A 27,947-nucleotide genomic window follows, 5' to 3' on the forward strand; every position below is an offset into this window, starting at 1 on the left:
GGCTGTAGAGTTTTATTTCAGAATGTAGAATGTAGCAGAAAGGTCAAAAGAAAAGAAACAAGACAGTGAGACAATCCAACGTTCATACCAGTGAAAAAAAAGCAAAGTGTCACTCAGAACAGCATCAAGATAAACACAGCTACAGTAAGTCACTGAAACCTCCTGACCTGATGACTCACAGGAGATTTATCCAGTCTTGTAAGCATGCAGGTGAACTACCTACAGGGGAAGACGTGTGGCTGGCAGAGCGTTTTTAGGGGACTGTCTTTACCTGACAACCACCCACATAAGTTGTTTGTTCCTATATTCACATTTATAGTGGCTTCGCCCTCTTGTGGCAGTAGTTAAGGTGACGAAATATAAGAGTGCCAAATTCCCTTTATACTATTTATAGATATTTTGTTGAAGGACCAATGTGTCAACTCTAGAATATTGCCGCAATATCAACATCAAGGTATTTGGTCAAGAATATTGTTATATTTGATTTACTCCCCATCGGCCAGCCCTACAGAATATTGTTGCAGTCTTGTAAACACGCAGGTGAAGTACACACAGAGTGAGTAGTGTGTAGCTGGCAGAGCGTTTTACTGCCCTAGGTGTGAAGATGGGCGTGACTCACCTGCGTACGACCAGTCGATGTCTTCTGAGAACTTGCGTTGGTTCCTGTATGCATAACCTCCAGCTGCAAGAGAGAGAGAGAAAAAGACAGTAATTAAAATCATTTCTATGGTGCATTGATGGCAGATTATCTGTCATAGCGTATGCCGTCTGTATATTTAAATCCAAATTTCTGCTTCAATAATTTCTCCAAATTATTTAAATCTAAATTTCTGCTGAATCAACCCCATTTACTGCTGCAAGTACAACATCTTATATTTAAAATGTCATCTGTCGGTGTCGCTATGAAGTGTTCGTTTTCCACGAATAAATTGTAAAGTTTGTTTATTTTGTTTATTTCAAAGGATCCCCATTAGCTGACGCCGAGACGACAGCTAATCTTCCTGGGGTCCAAACAATACATCCGAAAGACAATAAATACAACCAAAATTACTCACAAATATATTATATATAAATTCACAAACAACAGTCAGATTTAGGTAGTGGTAAAGTAATCTGTTGACTATTCACCCCTCTTGTATAATGTGAATGCATATCTGAGCAATAAGTTATATTATCATAAAGAAATTTAGGAATCCCAGTATTAATAATTCCATGATAATATACCAACATATTAACAGATAGTCTATGCTTGACCTCCAACCAAGCAAGACGTTCATGCATCTCTGCAACCCTAGTTCTCGAAGAACAACCAAGAACCAGTCTTGCAGCCTTATTTTGTGCAACTTGTAATTTTTTTTAAAGTGTACTTCCAAAGTCAATAAAAAGCTATTCTTTAGCAATACAAAAACAAATGCAGACAGGGTGTGATTTGCCGGGGGGACGCGAGGGATTTCCCCCTTTCTAATCTACACATCCCTGCCTCTGCTGAAGGATTTGTATCCCCTGTGGGGCCAAAATGTCGGCCCCTCAAAGTGATCAATTCTACTTCACCAATAGACCATATGTATTATCATCCCATAAATTCATGTTACTAACTCAACTTCTTCCCTTTCCCAGAGTCTTGTGCTCTCTCGCCCCCCGTAGTCTTGTGCTCTCTCGCCCCTTTCCTTTCTCCTCCCATCACTGGAGCTGTGGAGTCTGGATCTGTGGTTGGAGTCACCTGCTGCCTTTATGTTCCTGCTCGACACCCTCGGCTACAATTCCCCATGTCTCTCTCTGTCTCAGCCTGTCTGTCTCTTCTCTGTCTCTGTACATTTCTGGCAGATGCCCCTCCCCCCAAGCCATGGTTTTGCTCGAGGTTTCTGCCTCTTAAAAGGAAGTGTTTCCTTGCCTCTGTGGCCTAGTGCTTGCTCTTGGTGGGAATTGTTGGGTTTCTGTAGATAACATCCCAGAGTACGGTCTAGACCTGCTCTTTATGAAAAGCGCTGTGAGATAACTGTTCTTGGGATTTGGCGCTATGTATATGAATTTGAATGGAATTGAATATTATAGACCTAAGAAGTATTAAACTAAGCGCTACTTACGCCGTAATGTAAACGGACTATACTGCCATATAACGACAAAATTAGAGCAGCGGCTCTGGCAAACAGCACAAGTTTTTTAGCCGCCAACAGGGGACTGTGAGCCAGGTAAAGTCCCGCCAGATGACGGTCCTTTCAGGGTCCATGGTAGTGGTGTTGAGCCAGAAAAGTTCCAGAGGAACAAACAAGTGTTTCCTGGGGGAAATTGTAGTTTTCACTGCAAAGTGAACTTCGCTCTCAGACATGAAATTGCTGTGTTTGCCATTGAATATCAAAGTGCATATTTAATCATGAAAATCCACATTGAAATCAACAAGTGGGGATGAATCGCTCATACAGGAAGGATCCGAGGAACATAGCAAGACAGGCTCTGGACTATGTTTCCCGAGGCAACAGGAAGCAAGGGAGACCTAAATCCAACTGGAAGCTGTCCACACTTGATGAACTGACCAAGACGGGGACCTCCTGGCTAGAAGACAAGACCTTAGCGCAGAGGAGAGTGAGGTGAGGATCCATGGTGGACGCCCTATGCTCCCAAGGAGGCCAAGAGGATTGAATGAATGAAATCAATGACTGGAGCGGCACTATATCCATGTTGGTGTGGCAAGGGGGTGTTAATTCTTGCATGTTTTATTATGTTGTGCATGATCAAAAAATGTGCCCCCACCCTCTGGTTTTTTCACAAATTGCACCCTGAATACAGGTTATATTCGCTCAACAGTCATGAAATACATCTCAGTTAAAGTTGACTCTACAGATTACAGCTTTGGTGCCCTGAAAGGTTGAACAAGGTTTACAGAGCTCTTAAATTCCAGAACTGACAGGTTTATTAGTAGGTTGGTCCTTAATGGGTTTAATAGTTTAGCTGTCACTGTGTTACTACTGGTTGGATTTCCTTTACTGCCCGACATCAGGTCATCTCTGAGGTTTCATTGAGCGGCTGCCAAACAAAACCAAAACAGTGACGCATACGTTACAACTATCCAGCAGCTGGAAACAGCCAGAGGCTCTGTTCCAGTGAAACAACTACACAAGTGACCTCGTTTGCCATGTTTTTATTTACTAAGGCCTGAGGAATTATTTCTTCAGACAAATCAATCACCTTTTTAAAGCACCCAGATTATGCTAATTTTAAGGTTCATAATTGTATTTTGAGGTTGTACCAGAATAGGTTTTGATGGTTTCAATTTCTAAAAACACCAAATGTTTGTTGTGCACATTGCTGCAGATCCTGTTTTCACCCTGTGTGTTGAGGTCTGTTTTATGTCTAGAGTGAGGCATCTCACTTCTATCTTTGTTGGGAGCTGCACATGCTCAGTAGCTCAGTAAGATCACATCAGCTAGATAACTCTTTCTCCAGGTTTGCTCAGTACAAAGCAGGATCAGCTGGGAGACTTCTTCTAAACGAGGGACACTTGTGGAATACCGGCACAACAGGGACAAGAAGTAATTCTTTTGGAGGTTATGGTGTAACTAGTGTCTGTTGTACCAGTGTTTTGCCATTGAACACAAGCTAGCATAGTAGCGCTAGCATATACTACACTCAGCTCCCTCGTCTCGGCTAGTGACGTAGGAAGCCGTGCAGATGTTGAACAGCTCTCCCGGAGACTGAAGGCAGACAACATTCAGAAACCGGATCTCACTTCACTTTCACTTAAACGTACATCTTTTAACCCCACCCACGATCGCTTCATAACCATAACTGAGTGGTTTTACACTTCACAATGAAAAAGTACGCCAAGGGGCACCGATCATCTGGGTAATTCTTGGCTTGACGGCGTCACCGAACAGCGGTCATAAGAATGAACGGAGGCTCAACCTCGAACACTCTATCCAGTTCTTGTTATACATCCATGGTCCTGACCAAGCGTCCAGTGACCAGTATTTGACAAGTTGATAATGAGAATGTTTGGCCCCAGCTGGCCTGGAATCAGGGACGCCGGGGTTTCTGGTCAGAGCCTTAACCCATAAGTCACAAGGGTGCCCCACAGAAGGGGATCTTTAGGGGCGCATTTACCTGCCCTATCATGTGTACCAACCAACCACACTATATGGGCTTCTTGACTATATTAAGACATTTTGGCTCAAAATGACCAAACAACAAAGCTTTGGCAAGCAATCAGCCAAAAGTCACAGACACTGCGGCCATATTTCCGCACAATCTACATATTTCCGCACAATCTACGACAGTGATGCCTTGTCATCAGCACACAGCTCCCTCATTAACCTTCCTACCTTACAACCTTTCCTCTCAACCTTTGCTGACTGACTTGGTTCCCTCCGACTCAGTAGGGTACATAATTAGATCCTGCGCCGTGAAGTCAGGTGGCGAGTCATTAACCCAAGCGGCTGTCCATGCATCTGTCACGTTAATGAAATGGAGACGACGCCCCGAGGGGCCGCTGGAGAACAACACCTCATTACCATAACAGAGTGCCGAGGCCCCAAATGAGAAACAAAGAGCCGAGGTCACATGACATGGAGAGGGTCTAAGGTGACGTGATGAGGTTTGTTTTTACAAGCAGTCACAATACTGAGAAAAATGTTGGGAATTCATTGATGGAATGTTCTCCAAGGGGGAAAACATGCAGTTATATTTGATTACAATAGGTTTCTTACTCATAAACCCTTATGTTTTAGGGTCCTGTGCAGGAATTGGTTGGATTACGTTCTAGCAACATGCACTGGACTTTTCATCTCTTTCTTTCTTCAGGCATCACATCATAATGGCTGTTAGCTCTACCTAAGGGTATACGTTGTTTTTTTTTCAAATTTACAACCACCTTTTTTTTAATATGAGAAACTGCCAAGTTTAGTCCAAGTCCCTTTGTTCCAATTAAGAGAAATCTTAAAAGAGTACTTCACTGATTAATCTTTGCCCTTCTATTACACTGTCAGACTCTAAATGGACAGTTTAAAACCATAAGGATCAAAATTGATGCAGCAGAACTAGAAATACCATCATCCCACCGTTCTTCTGCCTTGACAAAAACCTGCCGCCCACGTTACCCATAACAATAAACTTGACTGCGGACACTGTAGTTCGAGAAGTGAAAATCCCTAAATGTTAGCTGGTAGGCCTGATTTCCAGCTTACAACTCTGCATTTAAGCATTTGACGAACTGTCAATAGAGATGGTGAAAAGGGGGAAGAGGGCAGTCACTGTAGCCTTTTCTTCAAATAGCTTCCTCCAGAGCCACAAAATACATTATTCAATTTGTTCACAAATGCAGTAGAACTCCCTGAGACCTGTACACTGGCTAGTATGTGTAAAATCAGTTACCTAGCTAAAATATAAAATCAAATAAAAGACAGATCCTTTAATGCTACAGCGTGAATTTTGAATTGACGTTTTGGACACTTTGTCTTCCAGCTATCAACAGTTTGTCCGTTTCTTTCCTGTTTCAACATGACAATACCCACCCCCTCCCCCCTCCCCCCTCCCCACCCAAGCCAACACCCAATCCAACACCTTTAGGATGAACTGGAACACTGACTAAAAGCCAGACCTTATTGATGCTGGTGTGGCTGAATGGGAGCAAATCCCTGCAGCCATGTCCCCAAAACCTGGTGGAAGGCCAAAAGCAGATTGAATCCTGTAAGAAAACTCCTCCATGTCCATCGTCAGAACTGTAATTTGTATGTATTCCACGTATTTATTGCTGTATGAACTGCTGCTGTGAAAGAGGGTGATGATCCGCGTAGAAAGGAGGTCGTGGTGGACGGTTGGGTCCTAAAACACAGGGCTTTCATGCTGGGGGAGCATAGATGGTGTCCCAGAAGAAGTTAAAGGGGAAAAGTTTCAGACTTTCCCCAAGGAAACGCATGTTCGTGTCTCGGGAGTAATACTTCATAAGGTGCTCTAAGGGATGTGTGGTGACGTTACTCCTTGTTGACGTTCGATTATTTTTAAACAAAACGAGACTAGCTAGTCAGATTGACTGGTCCGTGTTAGTGGGTTTCATTGTTCAATAGTCCCACAGCAGTGCGGAGGAAGCTGTTTTTGAACCTTCAAGTCCTTGTTCTCAGACTTCAACTCAAATATCTTAAATCTTCTACATGAGTCAAATTTTAGTCGGTGTTACAAACCTTCAAGCAAGAAATCCCTCTCAAAGAACTCAGAGCCTCCTTTCCAAAATTAAATTTCATGACCCGACCTGTTTGTGGTGGGTTCGGCATTAGTGGGCAGTAAATTAGGAGATGAGGTCTCCTGCTGTGTGGTGTTTAGTCCCTCTGAGCTCTGGATGATAGCAGGGTCTAATCCAGGATTACATGTTTGACGGTCTGCAGAGGGAAGAGGTCACTCGCAGGGCAGCACCTTCAAGCAGGAGGCCAAGTTCCCTTGTGAAGCAGGCTGCCAGTAATCGGACTGGTCTAAAACCAGAAGAGCTGTATCATTAGATTAAGTGTTTATGAGTAATAGGAGATCACAATCACTTTGAAAGTTGGGCTCAGATTGGGCTTTAAAATTTTCTGTAGGGTGGATTTTACTTCAGAGGGAGAAGATGGAACTACTTTCTACATGGTTCAATTATTATTTTCCAAATAAAAAATAACACAATATGGCCGCTACTGGAGGTAGATTACATCATATATGAGCATGTTCAGTACGGTACCAAAACAGGTCCGTCAGCCTGGTCCTACCAGACTCTGGTCCATTAGCCTAGTCTTACCAGACTCTGGTCCATTAGCCTAGTCTTACCAGACTCTGGTCCTACCAGACTCTGGTCCATTAGCCTGGTTCTACCAGACTGCGGTCCATTAGCCTAGTCTTACCAGACTCTGGTCCATTAGCCTGGTCCTGCCAGACTCTGGTTCATAAGCCTGTCCTACCAGACCCTGGTACATTAGCCTGGTCCTACCAGACTCTGGTCCAAGAGCCTGTCCTACCAGACCCTGGTACATTAGCCTGGTCCTACCAGACTATGGTCTATGTCATTAGTCCAGAGAGTCTGGCCACCCTCCATTGATCATTGTTAACTTCCTTGAAGGCGGGTACTCTGTTGAAGTTTAAAACTATTGGATCTGCCCAGAGCCACTCTAGATCTGCCATAACCGATCACTGACGTTTGGTTGTGATGTCGGTTTAGCATTGCTAGCATTAGACTTAGCCAACTCCTTTACCGCTGAAATGCTGAATAGCTGAACTGCTAAAGCTAACCTGGCTAAATATCTTAAATTAGTAAAAGTTGTAAGAATAGTTGAACATATAGGAATGGTTTTAATTAAGTTGAATAACAACAATAATGTCCAAAATGGTGCAAAAAAAAAAGAAAAAAAGAAATTGAAATTCTCAAGCTAAAATGGATAAATAGCTTAAATCGGTAAGAAGATGTTGAAGTAGTAAGAATAGTTGAAAAAAGAAGGAATGGTTTTAATTAAGTTGAATAACACCAATACACCATAAGGAGCTAGAGCTAGATTTTAAAAGTTGAATGGTTTTAATAACTGAAAGTCTGCAGAAGATACGGACAACCAAAAAACGTTCGGAATAATAAATGATCATAACGTGGTTAAATGCCTTTTTAGCGCTAGCTGGTGAGATATTGTTTTGGAAATTGAATCCGGGTCTCCCACATGAAAGTCATGTGGCATAACCACTGCATACACTATGTCTATGTGTGTGTCTGTGTGTGTGTGTGTGTGTGTGTTTGTCTGTCTGAGACAACAGCAAAGCAATTGACAGAGACAGACACTGAAATGGTTGCTAATGGATACAACTAGCAGCGGTTTAAAATCAAATGTCCTTTATTCATAAATATTTGCAATTTGAAAAAAACAGAATCATGTGCCATGATGATTCAAATACCTGTTATACTGTGTCTACTGTGCTTGGATATTCTGGATGTTTTTATAGTTTTTAAATGCTACTTCATTGCTGTGGTACTAAGTACTGAGGTGCATATCACAATAAACTTAATAAACTCATTTTACGGTTATATTTTAAATATTTTGTCTTTTAATGTGAAGTCCTTTGAGTTTATGTGTATTGCAAGGTAGTGTATAAATAAATTGCCATTGCCAACATTTCAGAACATTGTTTCCCAAAAGCGTCAAATGGCAAAGATGATCTAGTCTTTATTCCACATTCCAGATCGGCCCATCTGAGCTTTCATTTTAACACCTGTTGCCATTTCTAGCCACTGGGGGACTGTAGGCAGGCTGGGGGAGCGCATATCAATGTTAAAAACCTCATAAAGTGACATGTTCATGCCATGCGACCTTTAACTGATTTACCTGGAAAGAACCAGATCTTTCAACTTCTGATTGTTGGTGGGGGGGGGGGGGGGGTACCCTACATCTGCCTGTGAGACCCAGAGGAAAGACTAAATTCCCAGAATGTGATCTCTGAAATAAGAAAACAAAGCTCTTGTCTTGTTCTTCTAAGTTCTCCTCTGAGTTTTATTTCAGTCAAAGTTTAGAAAGTTTAATTCCGGAATCTAAAGAGAGGTGAAATGTAGAAACATGATTGACATCCAGCAGAGAGGAGGACTCTACACTGAAATCTTCTGAGGATTAAAAAGAGTGACCGAGAGCAACAAAGTGGAACTCCCCTCTCCCATGAATCACTGTTTGACCATACATGAATGAATGTGATTTACGGCAACACATTTCAGCTGTGGCCGGCCGTTTCCTTCTAAAGGCAGCATCAAGGAAACAATTAGGAAGAAGTGACATTGTTTCTCTTGTCCTGATGTTTCTGGGTCTTGTGGCATTATTCACTCTGCCGCTTTCACTTAATCACCGACCTCCAACACTCAGCCCCTACTTTTAAAATGGTCAGAGGTGAGAAGTTAAAGTAACAAGAAACAGCTTTCATGCGATGAGGATGTTTTTACGTCGTTTTTGTTTCCTCTCCGTCTGTCCAACACTTTGGACCAGAGACTAATATCTCAACTCCTACTTTTAGGACTATTTATGGTCATAATGGCTAAGCTTTAAAAGTTAAAGCCACTGAGGGGCTGCTATGTGGACTTCAAACAAACTCTCACACGATTCAGTAGCCTACTGTTCAGTCCCTCCGTGATATTGCAATGTCGAGGTGTCGCAATCAACCAATCAACCAATCACCGGGACTTTGGTGCAACTCGCAATTTTGACAAATCACTGCAACTTTTTTCGCAAATTTGACCGATAACAGGAGTTTCCCGTTACTTCAACCAATCCCAGCAGTCCCATGGGCCAGACTCTGTACCAGTATGTGACTCTGGGAGCCAATGACTGAGCGGTATAGTGAGAACAGGTTGACGTCGCCTAATTGATTTCCTTGATTAATGAGACGTGTGTGACTTGGACATTAACATTTACCAACAAAACCAAAAAAAAATGTGCAACACATTTCAGACCGTCCAGCCAAACTGGATACACTTTAACATCAATGTAAGCTGTAATGATTTTTACTCTGACGTCGGGCGGGGCTGCGGAGTTACCCCCGCGACACAGACACACACAGACACACACACACACACACACACACACACACCATGGATGCAGGAAAACTGGAGATGAGACCTACAGGATGACTTAAACAGGACAGCAAAGCTCGTTATTATAAGTCAATGATGAGTTAAAGTCAATGATGAGTTAAAGTCCAAAAGTTAAAGTCGGCGGGTCACTGGTTCAAATCCCCGTATGGACCCAAAAAGTTGGGAGCGTGGATTGGTGGCTGGAGAGATGCCGGTTCACCTCCTGGGCACTGCCAGGTGCCCTTGAGCAAGGCACCGTACCTCCCCCAACCGCTCAGGGCGCTGGTTCAGCTGGCAGCCCCCCCACTCTGACATCTCTCCATATATAGTGCATGTATAGGTCCTGAGCATGTGTGTGTATTTCAGGTCTGTGTGTGAGTACTAACAAAAGTGTGTACACAGAGTGTAGTGCAGTAATTTCCCCACTGGGGACTAATAAACAAATTGTCTTATCTTATCTTAAAAAGTCCTTCATCAAACTGAATGAATGTGTGTCCCAGCACAGGATAGGAAACTAAATATCAATGTAAAGATCAGCAAGCCACTGACAGACATAAAAAATGTGATTCATAATAAATTGTTATTTGGTCTTAAATCCACCAGCCATTTTCATATTATACCAACATTTGCCGCATCTTGAGCCCTTTTGGTTACTAGGAAAACTAAGCCCAGAGTAGTTTTATTCGCCCCACAACAAGTTTCCTTTACCTTTTTTTGCAATTTTCTCTGTCTCCCCCGCAACTTCATTGCAACAAATATACAAAAAAACATTGCAGCCTTTATTGCTCATTGCAATATTGCTCACTCAGAAAAAGCTCATTGTGGGACTGGCTCTAGTGGCTTTAATTCTGCAACAAGGCTGAATTCTGGGAAAGAGACTTCAGATACAGTGTAAGGGGACCACTAAGGTCTATATAAAAGAGACTTCAGATACAGTATTAGGGGACCAGTAAGGTCTATATAAAAGCATCCAAAATGAAATTGTGATCACTAAAAACTGCGAGGCACATGCTTGTTGACATAAAGATTGATGTGCAGTCAGGTAGGGCTCCCTCCTCCGGTTCCTCTCTGTGTGACCTTGCAGCAGTCAGCTGGGTCAGGACAGGCAGGAAGCTGGGAGCGCCGTCTCTGTCACGGTGTAAACAACAGCTCTGACATGAAACACCTGTCTGCTCCCTAAACAGTACATCAGCAAGCCTCCATTACAGACTGTTTGCACTCCGTTCATGGATGGGTGTGTGTGTCAAGTTTACGAGGAATACCTGTAGAATATAGAGTGTGTGTGTGTGTTCAGTCAGGTGTAGTTTTAGTGCTTAGCATCAACAAAATTATCATCTTAGCTCTTTTTTCTCCTTCACACTCGAGTGGCACAGCTTAAGATACTGTAGATAATGAGATTAAAAAAAAGATACATTTAAAAATTTTAAGTTACTTTGTATATTACTTATCCTTTAAAGTGTACTTGTTGTATGTGTCCGCATTGCACCGTGGGTCATGGAGAACTGTATTTTCAATTAGTCTGTGTAATAAACTGGACTTGACTTCAGTGGCGGTGTGTGGCAAATTTAACAGAGGAAGCCTGTGAGCTTTAAGGAACGTAATTCATAACTAAGGTCAGTCAAGCAACTCTCTGTTGTCTTGTGAGCTGGAAAAACCTAATTCTGGTCAGGCCAATCACATCCTGTATAGAGGCGATGGGCGGGCTTCAGCGTGAATTCTCTGCTACTTGAATACAAAGAAGATTTCTTTTGAATCGTCTTTGGCCGCGACTCTGGAAGACTTGGACTTAAGCTCTGAACTCCTTCTTCAAAAAGGAAGATGTGTTTAATCTATCAACCAGCGTTGCTCTGATTGGTTGTAGAGCTATCCTATTGCGTGCAGAGAGAATTTGAAAGACAACCGTTTATCCCGCTCCTCGGATCGAGCCCTGCCATTGGTGAGTTCCCAGAACCAACATCTTGACGTGGGTCTGGCTTCTCAGGCTAAGTGAGCTTAGTATGCAGATCACATTGCCTTATGATAACGTAAAAATCCATTTTATCCACCTAAATAGGAAGAGAGCTCCCTTTATAATAAAGTCTTAGTTGTTCATGAGACAGTTAATATCTTTAATTAAAATTGGATCATTGGACTTTGACTATTTCTGTTTTGTGTTTTTCAGTCGTACCTCCTTCTTTTTATTGTTATATGCTTTATATTTTGTAAAAAAAAAAAAGAATTCAACGTTTATAGACATGGGTCAAATCTCTGGAGAAAATTTAGATCTCTGAGCCATTTCAGAGATTTGTAATATGTGGGTTAAGAAAAGAATTGGGTCAAATTCAATCTCTTCTAGGTGTTCTTGCATTAACAAAAGGCACCAATGTAACTTAAGACCACAGCGACTCTGACAGTTTCACTCCATCACTTCCTCACCGCGTGTCCGATCCTCTCTTTGTTGCAGGACAGACGCAACTCATCCGACATGTACCCATCGATGTCCGCTGCAGGTTTCAGTTACAGACCACACTGCGTCTGTGACCATAGCTGACACCTGAGCTGGGCCGGAGACCTTTTGTCTCGAAAACTAAAAAGAAAGCAGCTGCTGCGTCTTTCACACAGTACTGTGTTAGACAGGAAATGTTAAAAAAAATGAATCCCTCAGTGTGCTTTACAACCACTGAATGAAATTTGTGGACAGAGTGAGCAACATGACACTGAGGATCTACTTATTCTATAACGTTGTCAGTCAGCTCTTAACCTTTAACTTCTGTTTAGTTGAGACTGTCCTCCCTGAAAAAAGCTCCCATAAGTCATTTTTCAATCAGCAATTACAACCTATATTAAGTTTATAGTGGCGGCTCCACCTCATGGGCGTAGTACTTATGTTGGGAGCAAAGCAGAAAGTAATGTGATGAATTATAAGAAAATGTCAATGCAAGGAGGCAGTGTCAAGAAACGACGGCCACCATCTTTGACAGCTAGCTATGGCAACACCACTTGGACAAACCATAGTCACCGATCGATGCGATACGTAAAATGTATATTATTTTCCTGTTATTTTTCATGGGCAGTTGGTTGTGGCTTTAAGCCGCTACAGAGCTTTCGATGCCAATTACATTGTTACTGATACTAAAAGTCTACTTTAGTGTCATATCTAAAACACGCTTGGTCAGGACTATCGGCATCGCTTTTGACGCAGTTAGGTTAAGAAAAAGGTTGTGTGTGGGCTTACGTTTCCATGGCACGTTGGACAAGAACGGGACAGTTTCGTTTAGCAAAAGAAGAAAGCGACGGTTGAGTTTAGGAAATGTGACACGTGGAACCCGATCCCGGGTCTCCTGGGTGAAAGTCCTGTGTTGTACCCATCCACCACCTCAACCAACCAACCTCCCTATGTGGAGTTTTACGCTTTCATACTGACACACTTGACTGTGAGCCGGGTACAGGCACCACCAGACAACGGGGCTTTCAGGGGCTGTGGCAGTTGAGTTTAGGCCAGAAAATATCATATATACTGTATATAAAAGTTAAGTTTAGAAAAAAAAGATCAGGGTTTGGATTTAAACACCCCCGAGTAACAAAAACGAATTTTCTGGCTGAAAGTATTGAGTTTCGCACTTTGTCCAAGTGATGTTGCCGTAGCTAGGTGTCAAAGATGGCGGCCGTTCTGCACATGGTGTCTTGAGGGTGGATGGGTCAAACAAGCCCAGGACGTTGAGTCCCATTTGAAAAAGACTTAACTAACGTTCAGCGGGCGATTTCAACCCAAAACACAATCTTTTCCTGAACTTAACTAGGTAGATTTAGTGTGCACGGGGTGCAAAATGGCCAAGGGTCTGTTGTTTTAAAAAGGGAAAAACTCCTGTGACTGTAAAGGAATGGGAAAAAAATCTGTTAAGGAAGCAAAATCAGGAGCAAGAAGAGCCGGAGAAAGAAGGGAGATTTAAGACAAATGGAAAAAGGAAGTTAAGATGGGAGGGTGATGGCGCAGGAGACCGGGGGGGCATTATTCGGGTTGAGGACAGAGAGCGGGGGCAACATGCTTATGTTCTTCTGGAAAAGAGTGAATGAGTAGAATAGATTCTATGGAGAGCTCTTGCTCAGCGTCTGTACCCAGAGAAAGAGACCACAACTGTGTCAGTGTGTTTATTCAGCAGAGAGTGGCCGGCTCTGCGCTCCGGTCTGTGGGAGCCCCGCAGCCTCCAGCCGGACGCTGAATAAGAGGATTAGCCGAGCCCTGGGAGAGCCGGGACGTCCACAGGCTGTGGGGGTGAGAACTGGTGCCCACGCCAGAATGTGTCACAACCCTCCCCCCGAATCCCTGCCCCTCTTCTGATGCCAAGGGGCCAATGGTCTGAGGAAGGTGGGGGTGGTTTGAGTACTACCAACCACTTAGACTAGGAGGGTACGGCAGGTTAATCTGTGGACAGTCTGGGCTTGTGTTTTATTTAAAGGACCAACCTGGTGGCCCCATGATGGTGTGGTTTGGCACTTTAAGCACACATTCACACACACACACACACACACACAGGTTGTCAGCCAATTTGCTGGTTTATTTTCACATTTCTATGAAATGAAATACGCTTGCAGGGACTTGACATGTCCTGCAGATATGAAGGCTGGGTTTAAAAAAAAAATCCCATTCAAATTGATTTTCTTTTTGGATGATCCAATATCATTTCACAAAATCCAGAATTGATCTTCGTCTGTATCACATGAAAGCCATCTTGCGTCTTGCCCCTTATGAGGTCATTAGGGGCAAGATGCCAGATTGGCCCATGTGAGCTTTCATTTTCCTTCAGAAGCAAAAGAAGAATCATCCCTGTGAACAAAAATGTCCTATGAAGAAGGTAGTGTAGGTGTGGATGGCTGTTTCCTACTCAGTCAATGTTTCATTTAACTGGACCAAAATCTTTCCCCTACCTTAACTAATCCATTTCCATGCACACCTTTGATACCGCGGATCCAATGCCAGATCACTTCTGCGCAGATTCTGCCAAGTTACAAGATGGGGGTGCCCGTATCCGGGACATTTGGTGGAGGCTTTTCATCTTTATGCACTGTCTATATGGTCTGGTTGGGCAGAAACAAAGACCATTGAAGACCACAGGTCTGTCTCTAAAGCTTAAAACCCTCTTTTAAGCTTTTAAGAAAAAACTATTTTGATTCAAGTGCAGCAAAAACAACATTTCCAAACTATCTTTGAATCTGTATTGGGGGGAGTTTGACCTTTGTGAGGCTCAGGCAGCAGAGGGATTCATCCAAGTGCTTGTGCTGGATTTACACACAGCAGAACCTCTATATAAACTCAGAAATCCACTACGAGACCACCAACAGGATATCAAAGCACCTCGTCACAGAGCTGCAGGCATTAAAACAAATAAAAAGTCTGTTCTACCTAAAAAAAAATAATCACTCCAGAGTGCTTCCGGGAGTGTCAACACAGTGGAAAACTAAACTCATCAGCCTCTGGGTTGAAGTTCTGCTCATCGATCAGCCGCTCTCATCTTTCCCTTTTAACTATAAATGGCAAAGAATAAAAGCTGTGGATTATCTACAGGCTGAGTCCATCAGCCCTAAAAGGAGGAGGAAACATGAAAGAAGCAGAGCTGCTGAGAGGATGAGTACATGTCACATGTGGACGCCAGGAATGAAGGCAGGAAAACAGACTCAACTTTAATGGAAATATGACCCATGAGCATCTACCACAACTATTTATATTTCAGAAAAAACGCACGAATATTTAGGACAACTAAGTTGGGGGGTTTGAGTGTATTCATATAGAACCTAAGAGATGAGAATAGTTGTTAACAAAATCCAAGATTAGAATGAAAATGACGGTTGTTTGATTTAACAACATGATCTAAGCTGAAACGTCTGCAGTCGACCAAACCTGCTTTTTGGGGAAATCTGACCCTCAGTATCTTTCCGCTTTGCTAAAAAAGTACATCAACTTTGTCTCAAAGAGAACCTGAAGGTCTTAATTTTCTTTATTTAGCGCTAATGTCCACTACTCCTGCATCCTACAACACATACACTTATTAATCCACATAAACTCTGAGAGACGTGTCATGGAAAGCAAACACTCTTTTAGTTGTAGTCAACTCCGTCTTTTTCAACAGACCAGTAAGGAAAGCGTTGCAGTGGTCTGACCAACAAGAGATAAATGCATGCACGTGTTTTCTGTGTGAGCCTGAGACAAGAGGCCTCTTGTTCTGAATTTATCTTTAAGATAAAAAAGATTTTGTAATGTTCAATATCAAGGTCAACAGCGTTCAACCAGTGATGAAGCAGGCTTCAGGTCTCCAAGGAACAATGATAGTATAAGTGTATGTCATCAACCTAATTATGATAAGGTATGTTGTTTTCTCTGTGGCCTAGAGTTAAAATATAGGCCTCAAACTAAACAGCAGTGGACCCAGTATTGACCCCTGTGGGATCCCACATATGATATCAACTAGCCAAAACGTAAAAGTCCAAAGAGAAGATAAGGGTTTTCTTTTGTTTGTTTTTAAATTGTTTAGGATATGATCTTGGAAAGTGCTAAGCCAGAATGTCCTACCCTTTTTCTCAAGCCTTTCAATTCAATTAGGATGTTGTAATCAATTGTGTTGAAAAAGATTGTGTTAAAATAAAAAATAAAAGAAACTTTAAAACTGTCACAGTTTTCTAATACTATCTAATGTATATAACGCTACTAGTTGCTTTGGTACTTAGAGTTTGCAGTTAATGCCAACTAATGCTGGAATTACATGACAATTTGTGGGAAAAAGGATGATTGATTTTAGTTTTTTTGTTGGGTTTCTTGACATATTTCTGCTTATTTTAATTTAATTGAATAAGGTAATTAGTTTTGTTTTGTCTAGGCGCTTTGGGTGGCTGCTTTTGATTTTGTTTGTCTTTCAGTTTCGTCTGCACCGCAGCATTTGGTGACCTTTCTTAAAAGTTACCATGACATTGTATGAAGTGAACACTTCACAGGTTTGACATTGTGAATCTAACAGGTTGAACTTGGCCCTCTACCGTCAGTCAACACACTCACTTCTGTGTGTGGTTGTGGTTTTAACTTTTAACTGCGTTGTATTGAACCTGGTTAACATCTTCCAACACTAGCTTCCCCTCACTGAACTGTGATAAGACTGAACAGCTCTGTGCCAGCTTTGTGTGTGTGTGTGTGTGTGTGTGTGTGTGTGTGTGTGTGTGTGTGTGTGTGTGTCTGACCCGGGGGAGAGCAGATGAATAATGGATCTGACAGTCAGGTTTCCATCAGCCTCTCTGGACTGCAGCCAAACACTTCGCAGCCCCGTGTTGGTTTAGACTCTGGTCTGATTTATCTGTGTGCTCCTAGCTAAACAAGGACCAGGTTTTGACTCTTGCTCCAACCAATCAATCAGTCACAAGAGTCATATCTGTCACGTTGGTGCAATTTTCAGTTGAGGAATATGTCAATTTCGGAGTTGTTATTTTGCAAACAACCTGTACCTGTCTGTGTCCATCTTATCCCACTTCAATTCAATTTTTTTCCTGACTCTGGCGCAGGAAGACAACGTTCCCAATCCTAAAGAGAAACCTTTACATATCAAAGTGGGTTTCCAGGTGTTAGGGGAGTTGTTCTGCACATGTTTTAAGGGTAGTATAAAACCTTTGGTCTTTACAGAGGGAGCTGTGTGAAGTCGGATAAATGTCCTCAAGTCACTAGAGTCAGCGTCGGTTGAATGAAGTATGAAAATGAAAACAATCTGGAGGTGTGGAGGTAGAAAGAAGTGAGCTAAATATGAAAAGTGAAGTGATAAGTGTCGGGCAAGGAGACTAATTATCTGTAGCAGGGCAGGAGTTTCATAGGGGCCATAAGGGGCTTGGCCACTGTGCCCCCTCAGGTTGACCATATATATTTTTTTTTTAAATAACATGCCTTATGGCCACAGAGGTCTTGATGCTCCGTCCACACTGCCCCAGCTGATTTAGCGGTCTACGTGCTCTGGTATATTGGCATTTCTTTGAACCAATCACAATCCCCTAGGGCAATGTCTCCCAAACTTAGGGTCGGGACCCAAAATGGGTCGCAGACCCGTTTTACTGGGGCGCCAATTGGCAGAGTAAAATGCATGTCAATCTCTGGCTTTTCGACTCTAGCATACCTGAAAAACAAATACAGAAACAGACTAAATGCTCAGCGTGAGCTCAGAATGGCACTTTCAAAAACCGAACCTGGAATAGATCAGCTGGTTGATATCTTCAACCAACCACATGCATCTCATTAAATTTAAGTCAGCATTATTTAAAGGAAATTTGGTGTTGGTACTGAGGGATGATGGGATGGGACAGACACACAAGAAGGAGAATAGAGACCTTTTCTGTTTTTGTTTACTTCTATAATGGAATAAATATACTTCATATTTGTAAATTTGGGTACCGGGGAGACACCGAATTTTTCTTTTGGGTCTTGAGCTGAAAAAGTTTGGGAACCACTGCTCTAGGGAAGGCACATTGCCTCTTGGGTTGATTCGCCTGTGGGCCATCGACACTAGGGAGTATTTTCCAACTTTACAGACGGACCAGTCCATCTGAGTCTGATGAAAGTTGATGGCCCAAAAAGTCCACCATACATAAGATGATTGATTTAGGGTCCAACACTTGTCCTCTTGTTGCAAAGGCCTGTGAGCCCCTAAGGCTACTATGCTGAATACCTAAATCCCCGGGGAAGAAGCAGCGGGTTTTCCTTCTTCACCCAGATTCTCCCTAAATGTATGAAGCGTCTGTTCCAAGCGGAGACGTTTTTTTTTTGTTTTTTTTTTTGGTTCTAGCAAACGTGTTTCTAATCTAACCGTACACACACGGTGACGAAACAGTTTGTCAGAGGCCCAGAAAAAAGCTTCTCTAACAGGAAAACGACTTAATTAAACACTGGAGCTGAATGGATGGAAGAGAGTGCCAACGCTGTATCCCACAGCAAGGACAATCAGAGAGGAAGTGTGTGTGTGTGTGTGTGCGTGTGGTTGTGTGTGTGTGTGTGTGTGTATAAAGACTACTTAAATTATAAACATTTCACGAACTGATTTACTCTTGATTTAACCTTAAGCTCAGGCTTAAAATAAGAGGGAAGTTCTAAAAGATGTCTGTACGAACATGCGTCGAGTTGAAAGATTATTTATGAATTTGAGAGCTAATGCTGCATTCAAGTCATGTAGGATTTCTAAGCTGCCAACTGGGGGAAACGGCCAGTAAACACAGAACAAATCTCCACAGATACTGGCAGTTCAGACCTATTTAACTAGCCTGGTCCTACCAGACTCTGGTCCATTAGCCCGGTCCTACCAGACTCTGGTCCATTAGCCCGGTCCTACCAGACTCTGGTCCATTAGCCCGGTCCTACCAGACTCTGGTACATTAGCTCGGTCCTACCAGACTCTGGTCCATTAGCCCGGTCCTACCAGACTCTGGTCCATTAGCCCGGTCCTACCAGACTCTGGTCCATTAGCCCGGTCCTACAAGACTCTGGTCCCTTAGCCGGGTCTTACCAAACTCTGGTGCATTAGCCTGGTCCTACCAGACTCTGGTCCATTAGCCCGGTCCTACCAGACTCTGGTCCATTAGCCCGGTCCTACCAGACTCTGGGCCATTCGCCCGGTCCTACTAGACTCTGGTGCATTAGCCCGATCCTACAAGACTCTGGTCCCTTAGCCAGGTCTTACCAAACTCTGGTGCATTAGCCCGATCCTACCAGACTCTGGTCCATTAGCACGGTCCCACCAGACTCTGGTGCATTAGCATTAACATTTGGTTGTGACGTCGGCTTAGCATCGCTAGTATTAGCCTTAGCCAACTTCTTCACCACTAACAGAGCGAGCTGGAAAATCAAACTTTTCCCGAACCCCCCATGGCCCCATGGCCTCCAACAACACTCAGCAAAGATGGTTTTTGCTCGGGCTTTAACGCGTGGATATTCGTCAGCGATGGAACAACAGACCAAACGGCTTCGCTCGCATCTTTCTCCGCCGCCATCGCAGAACAACGTCATTGTCCTCAGCCACTTCCTCTGTTCGCTGATTTGACCGCCAAAGATTGGACGATTTTTTGGACTGGGACAAAACAAATCGGCAGTATCAAACATATTTTTATTTATGTTGGCACCCATAGCACATTGCGAGCCTGTAAACACAGCATTTATCATGCAGTTGGCTCGAAAAAATTAAATGAGAATCAAAGTCATGAAAAAAAAAGTTATTTTAAAAAAGAGGGGGGGAGGAGACGACCACCATTCAACCAGAAAAAAGTAATATAACCAATCCAATGACTCCATGGCTGTTCACTTCAGGTGAATTAAGCTAAAAAAAACTGCCTAGTTGCCCTTTAAGTTTAAGAAAAGAATGTCAATGTGGTGAATAGAGCAAAATAACGACAACCTTTGAGCGCTGATGATTTACAGTGCTTAACGTTTCGTAGCTTTTTGAGCAAACGGTTCATGAGAACAGACATCATGTCTGTCTGTGACTGAGTGTGAACCACATGTTCCACTTCCCTACAGACAGACTGAAGATCCCCACGTCTTTTACACCTTCTGTGACTGGAAATCCCTGGATTCATTGTCTCTGCTACTCTGGGCTGAATGAGTTGTGTTCACGGTCCAGCAGGACGCGGTCGGCCTCGGCCGAGCATCGCCGCTCTCTCCTTCCCAGCATGCTTTGCTCTCTGCATGGCGCTTCACTGTCAACACGTTGAGTTTTTACCGCATCAGCAGCAGAGCAGGGAGGACCACCGCGTTCCCCCGCCCCCTCAAAGTCTGAAGACTTCAACTCTGTCCTGATATGCAGTGTTTATTTTTTTATGTGTACCATCATTTAGAAAATTCAATTTGAAATTAATCAATTAGACCAATTAATCAATACGGCTGTGGTTCAAAGTTTCTCCTAAAAAAATAAGTTTGAGCCCTGTGTCCAGATCACCCTGCACCTGTACTCTCTCTCTCTCTCCCTCTCTCTCTCTCTCTCTCTCTCCCTCCCTCTCCTTCTCTCTCTCCCTCTCTCTCTCTCTCTCTCTCTCTCTCTCCCTCCCTCACCTTCTCCCTCTCCTTCTCTTTCTCCCTCCCTCACCTTCTCCCTCTCCCTCCCTCTGTCCCTCCCTCTCTCTCTCTCTGCAGGATGTCCCGCCTCCAGATGATGTCGGCGCTACATCGTCAGCAGGAGTCGCCCTGCGGGTGTCGCAGGTCTTCTGCCAGACGCGCTAATTGCTTTTCCACCTGCGTGAATCCACCCTTCTCCGTCTATATCATCAGCACAATCACCGGCTCATTAGCAGGAGGACACTTTGTGACAGCGCCTCGGGGATGCATGACTATTTTGAGGAATGACCTAATTGAAATTCGCAGCGGGGGGGTCAGGGACGACACACTGAGGAAATTATGGATTTTTACACTTTGTCCTTCTTCAACCTTGACCCACTTGTGCTGGATTACCCCGTCAGTAATGTACACTAACGACGGCAGATGCTTCTCCTCGTCATTATAAAACCCGTTTTCTCTCTGCAGGAGTCTCAGATGGATGGATCGGTTAGTTGTCACCTATCGAATTAACCGCCAACTATTTGGATAATTGATTCATTGGTTTGAGTCATTTTGTCTGAGTCAGCTTGTTAAACGTGAGTATATTCTAGTTTCTTCTCTCCTCTTGGACAGCAGCTTGAATATCTTTGACTTGAGGACAAAACAAGACATTTGAGGACGTTGTCTTGGAAACCACTGATCTACATCCTCTCTATCCTGACACTTATGGCCCGGTCTGATAAATTAGTTGTAGACCTAATGTAGTTACTATGTTTACGGGTTTGTTGGTGGAACATCAAACATAAAATAAAATTCACAGATGTCTGATAGGGATAAGCGATATGGCCTAAAATCCATACTGCGATATATAAATTATAAAAGAACCATTTCACAACAGGTTACATAGACCCTAAGGTTGTTTTTTTAGTGGTTTTGATTGTGCAAAAACTGTAATTATATACTATAATGTATACTATTTGCAGAGACTTTAACAAAGAAAAAGCTTAGTGGGTTTCTTTCCTTAAGGGCAATCACAGATACTTCAAATGAAAACGTAATAACGTGCAAAATGAAAGCACAATACACACACACACACACACACACACACACCACTTTTGCCAGGCTGATGAAAGGCTCCGTGGTACGACATGATCACAGGTCCGTTGCAGCAGCTTAAATCCAACCCATGTCCAAATACTGGATGATGATGATGATGATGATGATGATGATGATGATGATGATGATATCTTTACTCATGATCAATTGTTTAAAAGTATCCATGATTTATAACTTGCTAGCTTTCTGTTGATGATCTCCGGCTCCACACCTCCACATATTTTCCATTTCTTAAACTTGCGGTGTTCAACCGACACTGACTCAAGTGACATCACTTGAGGACCTTCATCCGACTTCCCACAGCAGCTGTCTCTGGAGACACTAAAGGCTTTAAACGTCCTTTAAATCGTGCAGCATACGTCTCCGACACCTGGGGACACACGCTGCTTCCCTGACGATGGACACGTCACATTTTACGAACCCACTATTTTTCTCTTGCACCGACCTCGGCACAAACAACGGCGTGACTTCTTAGGGATTTCATGTTTGTTGTACGTAGGTTGTAATTGTCTTTTTTAACTGTCTTATTGTTTTTTATGTGTTTTGTGCCTCGTGAAACTGCCACCCAAGGAGTTATATAGCCCTGGAGATGTTATATTGATGCTTGACCCATAAATAAGTCCACTTGCAGGAAGAGCGTGTAAGCAGGACAGTAATGTTTGATCTTAGACTTTTGTGTTTTTGGGGTGCAAACTCTGGCTGACTGGATTTTTTCTTTTTTACTATAAAATGAATTGATCGTCCACTTATCTGGAGTGGAGCAACAATGACACGTGACTAGGAAACACATCCCTGTTCTGACCTGTGGGTTGGAACATCTGGCACATCTGGCAGTTTTCAGCTTTGGTTTCACACCGAAACACTCTCAGCTGCATGCAGTGACTGGGCGACACCGTCCATAGCTGCTTCTCATTAGATTTAACTGCTGTAATCGTCCGGCTGGCTTAACCTTTTACAGCTTTCACACGCCTCTAATGGAGGAAGTGCAGAAGCTACAGTATGTTTTATTTTCTCCCAAATTCTTCCCATCTTTGTTGGACAGCTCAGGTGTGTCAATACAACCTGAGGCTTCAGAACTAGTCCGAACAGAAGTGGGAGGAGGAGGAGGACGTATCTTCCTCGGACCCTAAGGGGGGGACCCCTCTGCAGAGGCTTCAGATAACCTCAGACCTGAATCTACGACTTTAGGTCAAAGGCAAGTCCTCAGAAACTGCTCCATAGTTACATTATTTTCCATTAAAAAAGTGAACTTAAATCACTACAAATGTATTTTTTACTCTGATGACCCAGACTCCACCCCTCAGCAGTTTTAATAAAGCATTATTTTTTTCTCCAGTGGATAACAGAAAAGTCCTTAAAGGTTTTGCAGCAGAGTGGAGAAATACACTCGGGACAGTACTTTGGGTGTGCTTCCACCCAAAATAGTCCCAAATCAGTCTTAGTCTCAGTCTTAATATACATTTCTATGTGTACTTGTTGTGAATATGCAGGCCACAAGAAGTAATTAGGTTGCTGGTATTGTTTTGTTGACTCACTTTTCTCACAACATGCTAACCAGTAACATAGGATTTCATTCACTCTGCTAAGCTAACTAGCGATGGCGCTGCCGGACTAAAACAATGCATGCACTGAGACAAAAACTGCGTTGGCCCCCTTATCTACAGGTAGGGGAGACCGTGAGAAGCACTAGTTCAACAGACGGTGGCGTGCTCCTTTAACCCAAACCTCAATCTTTTTTCTGATCTTAACTAGTCGTTTTGGTGTCTAAACTTAACCCTCCTGTTGTCCTCGGGTCCAATTAGACCCCTTTAAAAAAAAAGTCTATATTTCAACCAAATTATCAAATATGGATTGGATTCCTTACAACGCTCTTTGCAAATACAATTTATCCCTTTCATCCCTGATTAAACTCATCTATACGTTCCTCTGATCTCAACTATTAACTAAAATAATTCATAATGTCTGCTTTTTTAACTCAAATATTAGGTATAATTCTATATAAATGAGGGTTATTGACCATGAATTCCAAAAAGTAGTGAAACTAGTAAGGTGGTGTTAGTGAAAACAAAAAAAAAAGTCTGAAAAAGGGACAAAAATGTCAATTATTTGTCGCTTTTTTAACACAGGAGGACAACACAAGGGTTAACTGTTGTTGCATGAAGCTCACCTTTTTTTGGCTTAACGTACAACGGACGCTGAAACCAACGTGCCCGACATATGGGAATCATGACCGGCGATGATGGAGGAGACCGCACACACGACGAGTCCAATAAATCCAGATTAAATGGTTTAATCATATAATGATAATGGCTTTATTCAGTTACCGAACAAGGAAGATAACCGAGTGTGTAACCAAAGCGTCTCTCTGAACATCAGAATAACTCCTCTTTTATAATTTGCTTCTTGTCCTCACACATATCTTGTCCTCACACATGTCAGTTTTATCTTTTTCTGTGATACAGTGCTACCTTCAAACCAGTCCTTATTTGTAAGACACTTCTAATAGATGCACACACTGATCTATTCTCAGCTGTGGGATCGGGTTGCCTCTAACTAAGCCTTCTGTGGAAGATCCTTAGAATGGAGGAAATAGTTGAAAACATACTGTACATGCTTAAATGTTCCACCTCACGCTGCCCTGACGCTGTAGGATATTCGTACGTATCCTACGAACCCGATGCACTTATCAGGTGAATCCAAACATGACTACCATCGCACTGTCCTGTTGCTTTGTGTCTACAGGATGTGTAAATAGCAAACACATCCAACTTACATTGTGACAATGTGTTATGAGTTAAGTCTGGGCAATAATTGAATATGATAATTTATCATCTTTCGATGGAATCACATCGCAATGAAATCCTACATCGAGATATCACGACAAACAATTATCTTGTCTAAATTGATAATAACGAGCACGTACCAACTCAACATTGTTTGAAGAATTGTAGATTTATTTAAACACCACACTCTTTTGTGCATGCATGTAAACAGAGTCAGTATACAACTGGGGAAAAACAACATTTTTCTCTTTAATAATTACACCTGAAACCACATTTTTGATGATTATTTATGTAAATTTCATTGTAAAAGATTTTGTGAGAGCGCCAGTAGTCAACGATACAATATAGTCGCAATGTCAATATCAACGTATATGGTCAAAAATGTTGTCATATCAAATTTTCTCCATATCGCCGATGTGGCTATAAACTAGGGGTTTGCAATTGATCAAAACGTCATCGTGATTATGATTTTGGCTCCCAATGATCACAAAAACAGAATAATCAAGAAAAACAATATTTCAGCTCATCACGTTTTGCAAGTAAGCTCTTATTTTCCCTTCTGTTCTGAATGAAAAAAATAAAGTTTTAAAAAAGGAAAAGTATTGAGGCAAATTTCCCAGTTGTATGTGTTTTATTTACTGTTGATTTATTTAACTTTTCCCACTGTTTAAGTTAATAACTGAAATTCTAATAATTGCAACATCTGTCCAGAAGTCAACGAGTAAGCATGCAGATTGTTTTCCATATTCGAGCAGCCCAACTATAAACCCCCTCATGCTGTGTGAAGCTGCCTTGTTAGTCCGATGTTTTACATTGCTGAAACACCCAACATATCCGTGACCCCGTTCCACTTTATTCTCCTCCGTGTGTTGCTTCTCTGGAGCCTCTGGGGTCCCGACACGGTGCCGTCCACCTCGACTCCCCGCTGCTGTTAGCTTGTAATGTCGATGGTCGAGGAATTTAAGCTCCTTCTCCTGCTGCACTCAATGGAGGCTGATCTGGATAAGAGGATCAGACTAATGCCTGAAATGTAAATGTAAATGTTCTGTAAATACTTGAAGAGCCTTGTCGAGGCCCATCAAATCCCTTTGTGCACGCCAACATCTGCGTCAAGCGTCTCCACGTCCACCTGCTTAGATCCCCTTCACCAGCCAGTGAATGAGGGGGTTGGACTCTGACCCGCCCGCGTCCTCCATGCGGGCCTTTTATCGCTGGCCTTTTTCTGCGTCCCGTTTTTTTTGGGGGGGAGGGGTTCTCATTCAGCGGTTGGAGAGACGAGGGCCATCGAACATGCAGGCTCGGACAGACAGACCACACACTCGCAGGCAGCTGATGAGTGGAGAAAACGAGGGAGGAAAGTGGAGGGCAAATGAAATGGCTCTTCACCAGCTACTCTACAGGGGCTCCGCTTGTTCTCCGCTGCAATGGGCCCCCGGTGCGAGTGCTTCCCCCCCCCCACACACTTTTTTTAGAGACGCGGTAGGCCACCCGGATCTGCCCTGTCATCCATTACAGTGTCCAGAGCGGCAGTGGGCACCGAGGAAGAGGAGGAGGAAGAGGAGGGGTGGGTGCCGGTGGTGGCAGAGCACCAGGCGGACGCCAGCAGAGACAACATGGTTGGCTAACCACAAAAAATAAATAAAAAATAACACCCTGTTACCCCTCATCCCTCAGTCCCCCCCCCAGAAACGAGAGAGTAGACAAATGAGGAGGATTAAAAAAAAAAACGTTAAAGCGGGGAAGAGGAGGAGGAAGAGGAGGGGGAACAGACAGTAGAAGGATGAAGGCAAGAGGCTCCAAAAGGGGAGAAATGTGGGACAATAGGGTGACTGAAGATGTTCGGCAGCACACAGAAGTGGTGAAAAGCAGGAAAGAAAATGAGAGATTAAAAGCTGAGGAAAGAAAGAGAGGGAAAAGGAGCTGGACAGGGAAAAACTGTTAAAGAAGACTAAAGAGTAAGAAACCAAAAGAAAGAAAGAAAGAAAAGAGATCTGGCCCTGAGAAAAAGCACTGCCAAAAAAAAAAGAAAGGAATCTCAAACCCAACGTCTAAAAGTCTTACACTCCTCTACAAAGTCCTGCTGATTCAAAAAAAACTGTTTAAACCCAGAGAACTTCCTTTTAAGGTATAATTTCAAAATATGCCACGCAAGTCGTGCCGGAAACGTGTGTAAACGGATCCAAGACATCCAGGATAATTCTCTTTTTTAGAAAAACAGGCGTCACTTTTGGTTTTGAGTGCAGCGTCAGCCTCATTCTGACGGAAATGTGAGACTCAATAACCTGTAAAGCCTCTGGCAACCCCCCCCCCCCCCCATCCAAATAATCAATATCTAATATCCCCACAATATCTAATAATAATGTCCTTTACATAAATAGACATTTGCACCCTAACTTGATGCAGAAAATGCACAATCTTGTTGCAGAAAAAATTAACATAAATGCAGTAAATTTAGTGTTTGACATGCTTAAAGGAGATCTCAACCCCCCCGGTTGAAATCATAAGTGGAATCACTTAGGGCTAGGCAATAGGACTTAAATCAGATATCAGGATATTTATGACCAAATACCTTGATATTGATATTGCAGCAATGTTATAGGTTAACAACTGGTGCTTTCACAAAATATCTTCACACTTACATTTTAGATAAATAATCCTGAGTAATGTGGACATAACGTCTAAGTGGGGAAAAGGTAAATAATAGTACAGTTACAACATAAGTTACGATATCAATTTCCTGTAATGCAGCCTTTAAAACCAGGAAAAGACACTTATGTCGCATATTTGGGATATTACGATGACGATTTCTAGTCTCATATTGATACGATATTGAACTAATATTGACATTTTGCCCAGCTCTATAGTATCACTTTTAAACTGAATATAAAATTCTTGCACAGCTGCTTGCGTTTTGGTTACATATTAATACATGTTTGAATTTCTCAAAATCACATTTTTTTAAAGATGACATCATTTAGTTATTGGAACTAAGTCTCAGGTATTTGGTTGAACAACAAAGTACTCCCCAGTTCCACTTTCAACAATCCACCTGCTTAATTGGAGACCAAACAACTTGTTAGGACAGCTGTTTTTTGTTGTTTTTTGTTACAGTGATGTAGGGAATGGAGGCCTGAGAACAGTGATGGGGGACACACGGTGAAATTGGGGGGGGCGGGGCGTAGCGAGGCCTGGGGGTGTTAACGAAGACTGAGACTGCTTAACCTGCACTCCATTGCTCTGTTAGGCCTCCAGCTGGAATGTGTGTGTATGTGTGTGTGTGTGTGTGTGTGTGTGTGTGACACCCCCACCCACCCTAACACTGCGCTCCCACACTTCTGCTCCAGCTTCACAGTATGACGGCGTCCTCTCCTCCTCACCGCAACTGCCACTGGGACAAATCGCAGTGCCATCATGCGTCACACTTAAATGCGTCCCCCCCGCCCCACCCCCCCTCCCCTCTCCTCAATCTGCCCTCTTACAC

The 27,947-nt window shown here is 42.9% G+C and overlaps 1 protein-coding gene across 5 annotated transcripts in view; it reads right to left on the reverse strand.

Moving 5' to 3' along the window:
• Nucleotides 1-27,947, reverse strand: part of ptprz1a (protein tyrosine phosphatase receptor type Z1a) — a 105,285-nt gene that overhangs the window by 67,889 nt on the left and 9,449 nt on the right. For all 5 annotated transcript variants that reach the window (XM_034880217.1, XM_034880216.1, XM_034880218.1 and 2 more), the window contains exon 2: nt 620-682. In XM_034880217.1, the coding sequence (XP_034736108.1) occupies nt 620-682 (63 nt within the window). The remainder of the gene's footprint in view (nt 1-619; nt 683-27,947) is intronic.

This window comes from Etheostoma cragini, chromosome 8 (genome assembly GCF_013103735.1).
Source record: "Etheostoma cragini isolate CJK2018 chromosome 8, CSU_Ecrag_1.0, whole genome shotgun sequence".
In the NCBI taxonomy this organism is placed as follows: domain Eukaryota; kingdom Metazoa; phylum Chordata; class Actinopteri; order Perciformes; family Percidae; genus Etheostoma; species Etheostoma cragini.